The 5,000-nt window shown below is 38.3% G+C and overlaps 1 protein-coding gene across 1 annotated transcript in view; it reads right to left on the bottom strand.

Annotated features, from left to right (window-relative positions):
* Nucleotides 1–5,000, bottom strand: part of LOC128666812 (glutamic acid-rich protein) — a 42,464-nt gene that overhangs the window by 29,295 nt on the left and 8,169 nt on the right. Inside the window, exon 3 of the mRNA XM_053721607.1 lies at nt 4,994–5,000. This exon is cut by the window's right edge and continues 90 nt beyond it. Within this exon, the coding sequence (XP_053577582.1) occupies nt 4,994–5,000 (7 nt within the window). The remainder of the gene's footprint in view (nt 1–4,993) is intronic.

Below are 5,000 nucleotides of genomic sequence, written 5' to 3'. Positions count from 1 at the left end.
CTGCTCTGAGCAGGCGGACAGACATCGCCGGAAATCAACCCGATCGAGTACAATTGGGTTGATTGACACCCCCCTGCTGGCGGCCCATTGGCCGCGAGTCTGCAGGGGGTGGCGTTGCACCAGCAGCTCTTGTGAGCTGCTGGTGCAATGCTGTATACGGCGAGCGTATTGCTTGCCGTATTCAGCAAAGTCTGGCGGACCTGATCCGCAGTGTCGGATCAGGTCCGCCAGACTTTGATAACTTGGGGCCTGTGTGTGAAAGTGAGTGTATTTGTGTGTGTGCGAGAGAGAATGTGTGTGTTAGTGTGTGTGAGAGAGAGAATGTGTGTGTGTTAGTGTGTGTGTGAGAGAGAGTGTGTGTGTGCTAGTGTGTGTGAGAGAGTGTGTGTGTGAGAGAGAGAGAGAGAGAGAGAGAGAGTGTGTGTTAGTCTGTGTGTGTGTTAGTGTGTGTGTGAGAGAGAGTGTGTGTGTGTTAGTGTGTGTGAGAGTCTCTGTGTGTGTGTTAGTGTGTGTGTAAGTGTGTGTGAGAGTGTGTGTGTGTGTTAGTGTGTGTGAGAGTGTGTGTGTTAGTGTGTGTGTGAGAGAGAGTGTGTGTTAGTGTGTGTGTATTATTGTGAGAGAGAGAGAGTATGTTAGTGTGTGTGAGAGAGAGCGTGTGTGTGAGAGAGAGTGTGTGTGTGTTAGTGTGTGTGTGAGAGTCTGTGTGTGAGTTAGGTGTTGCAAGTGAGCGTGACCCATGATAGCACTGAAAAATGTAGCTTGTCTGGAAACCTTAAGTAAAGTGTTAGGGCTAGAATAAATGCACAACAAAATACATGTATAATATATACTGTATATATATCAGTTTTTATATCAGTGATCTCCAGAGAAAATCAGGGCAGTGTAATACTTTCTACTAGAATTACACTTTCTCATATTCAAACCACAAATTAATTGCATCATTTAACATAAAGGTATTTAATGATAATTTGAGCAATAAACATTTAATACTTTTAATATTAGCTGAATTTAGCTTCTTTTTGGATACAATTTTAGATGGGTAGTGAGTATAATCAGCCGGTTGGTGCACCCAATAAAAAGGTGCTGGAGAGAAGTGTGTGTGTGTGTGTGTGCGTGCGTGCGTGCGTGCGTGCGTTGTAGATACATGATTCAAAGCACTCTCTGGACTTCTGACAACAAAGACAAAATTTATTGTGATAGTGACGTTTCGGGACCAAACCTGTCCCTTCTTCTGGTTTGGTCCCGAAACGGCACTATCACAATAAATTTTTTCTTTGTTGTCAGAAGTCCAGAGAGTGCTTTGAATCATTTATCTACTACATACTCCTGAGAGCACCCTGGCAGTTGTGGAGAGTTGGTGAGAGTGCAGATACTGAACTTTGATATATATATATATATATATATATATATATATATATATATATATATATATATATATATAAATCAATGTAAATATTTGCATAGGAAATTAGTACATCTAAGCAAGTATCCCCGCTTGCCCCCAGAAATTCTTAATATGCAATGTTTCCAATGCACAAGAGAATTGTGGGTAAGATATGCAAATTAGGTATGCAAATTCTCAGTTTTTTTGCTTCAAAATACTGTTTTAACACAGCGATCCTTTTAAACAGGAATATGACAGCAAACCAGAAATCACTCACTATACAAGCCTGTTTCGTTCTTTTTAGAACTCATCAGTAGGAGATAGATTTCTGATTGCTGCATTGGAAAAGCTATTTTCATGGTTAAACCAAAATTTATTAAAATTATGGGGGGGGGAATAAAAAACTGAAATTAAAATCCTCCGTGTCTCAAAATTAAATCAATGTAAATGTTTGCATAGAAAATTAGTACATCTAAGCAACTATCCCCACTTGCCCCCAGAAATTCTTAATATGCAATGTTTCCAATGCACAAGAGAATTGTGGGTAAGATATGCAAATTCTCAGTTTTTTGCTTCAAAATACTGTTTTAACACAGCGATCCTTTTAAATAGGAATATGACAGCAAACCAGAAATCACTCACTATACAAGCCTGTTTCGTTCTTTTTAGAACTCATCAGTAGGAGATATATTTCTGATTGCTGCATTGGAAAAGCTATTTTCATGGTTAAACCAAAATTCATTAAAATTATGGGGGGGGGGATAAAAAACTGAAATTAAAATCCTCCATGTCTCAAAATTAAATCAATGTAAATATTTGCATAGGAAATTAGTACATCTAAGCAAGTATCCCCGCTTGCCCCCAGAAATTCTTAATATGCAATGTTTCCAATGCACAAGAGAATTGTGGGTAAGATATGCAAATTAGGTATGCAAATTCTCAGTTTTTTTGCTTCAAAATACTGTTTTAACACAGCGATCCTTTTAAACAGGAATATGACAGCAAACCAGAAATCACTCACTATACAAGCCTGTTTCGTTCTTTTTAGAACTCATCAGTAGGAGATAGATTTCTGATTGCTGCATTGGAAAAGCTATTTTCATGGTTAAACCAAAATTCATTAAAATTATGGGGGGGGAGATAAAAAACATTGCATATTAAGAATTTCTGGGGGCAAGCGGGGATACTTGCTTAGATGTACTAATTTCCTATGCAAATATTTACATTGATTTAATTTTGAGACATGGAGGATTTTAATTTCAGTTTTTTATCTCCCCCCCCCCATAATTTTAATGAATTTTGGTTTAACCATGAAAATAGCTTTTCCAATGCAGCAATCAGAAATCTATCTCCTACTGATGAGTTCTAAAAAAAAACGAAACAGGCTTGTATAGTGAGTGATTTCTGGTTTGCTGTCATATTCCTGTTTAAAAGGATCGCTGTGTTAAAACAGTATTTTGAAGCAAAAAAACTGAGAATTTGCATACCTAATTTGTATATCTTATCCACAATTCTCTTGTGCATTGGAAACATTGCATATTAAGAATTTCTGGGGGCAAGCGGGGATACTTGCTTAGATGTACTAATTTCCTATGCAAATATTTACATTGATTTAATTTTGAGACATGGAGGATTTTAATTTCAGTTTTTTATCTCCCCCCCCCCATAATTTTAATGAATTTTGGTTTAACCATGAAAATAGCTTTTCCAATGCAGCAATCAGAAATCTATCTCCTACTGATGAGTTCTAAAAAAAAACGAAACAGGCTTGTATAGTGAGTGATTTCTGGTTTGCTGTCATATTCCTGTTTAAAAGGATCGCTGTGTTAAAACAGTATTTTGAAGCAAAAAAACTGAGAATTTGCATACCTAATTTGCATATCTTACCCACAATTCTCTTGTGCATTGGAAACATTGCATATTAAGAATTTCTGGGGGCAAGCGGGGATACTTGCTTAGATGTACTAATTTCCTATGCAAATATTTACATTGATTTAATTTTGAGACATGGAGGATTTTAATTTCAGTTTTTTATCTTTCCCCCCCATAATTTTAATATATATATATATATATATATATATATACAAATAAATGTAAAATGGGTGTTTATTAAGATGTTAACACATTGAGTATGGTATATGGCAATGTGTTGGACTGGGAAGGGCTCAAAGCTGTATATGAATGTGTGTATTTATATATGTGCGTACATACTTATGTGTATACATACACACATATATATAAACATACAAATATATATATATATATCCTATATGGCCAAACTTGTCAAATAGTTAATGTTTTCCTGTTCACACTTGAGGTAGCATCTATCTATTTTACATTGCTTCTGGGCAGATATTAATCCATAGACTCCATCAGGCACACTCAGAGGATCCCTGAGCAACTGCTCATCTAGGACACTAGTGGAATCAACATATTACAGGGGACCTAATTCTGAGATATTAGTGAACAAATTACTGGAACCATTTGTAAACTCAACATTTTAATAGGACCTCTCTGAGGGGCTGATGATCTACAGCTCTCTGCTCTGGCGAGATGGTCTAAGATGTCTCGTCAGTACAGAGAGGTCCCTCAAAAATATTTATCTTGACAGATGTTTATCTTGCTATGCAGGTTATGGATGTGAAGGATCGGAACTTACATAGCATTATAATTTTCAAAAAAAGCCCCCAAAGATTTTGTGAGATTTCTCTTCATGCCGGTGAGTTTTTGATCAGGCTCTGAGACTCTGGTAAGCTCAACATGTTACTGGGAATCGCTTGAGACAACGACTAGTAAGCTCCACACAATAAACCGGGAAGCCCCTGAGACAACTCCCTCTGAGACGATAGTAAGCTCCACATATTAAACTGGGAAGCCCCTGAGACAACTCCCTCTGAGACGATAGTAAGCTCCATATATTAAACTGGGAAGCCCCAGAGACAACTCCCTCTGACACGATAGTAAGCTCCACACACTAAACTGGGAAGCCCCTGAGACAACACCCTCTGAGACACTAGTAAGCTCCACACACTAAACTGGGAAGCCCCTGAGACAACTCCCTCTGAGACGATAGTAAGCTCCACATATTAAACTGGGAAGCCCCTGAGACAACACCCTCTGAGACACTAGTAAGCTCCACACACTAAACTGGGAAGCCCCTGAGACAACTCCCTCTGAGACGCTAGTAAGCTCCACATATTAAACTGGGAAGCCCCTGAGACAACACCCTCTGAGACACTAGTAAGCTCCACACATTAAACTGGGAAGCCCCTGAGACAACACCCTCTGAGAAACTAGTAAGCTTGACAAAACCCTCTAAGACACTATTGAACTACACATTTTTCTGGGATCTTGCTAAGACACCAGTAAACTCAACATATCACTATGACAATTATAAGTCCCTATTGAACTTAACGTATTACTGGGAATCCCTCTGACACACTAGAGAGCTCAACATAAAAGTACTCTTCTGCAACGCTAGTGAGCACAACATATTACTGGGACCATTCAGAGCCACAAGTAGACACAGACAAACAAGTGAGGTAGGTGCATAAAGATTAAGTAATAGTATTCGTATAAGCAAAGCTTGTTGTATCATGTCGTCCTCACCTGTAAA

Source organism: Bombina bombina, chromosome 7 (genome assembly GCF_027579735.1).
Source record: "Bombina bombina isolate aBomBom1 chromosome 7, aBomBom1.pri, whole genome shotgun sequence".
NCBI lineage: Eukaryota > Metazoa > Chordata > Amphibia > Anura > Bombinatoridae > Bombina > Bombina bombina.
This window is presented reverse-complemented; position numbering and strand designations above follow the sequence as displayed.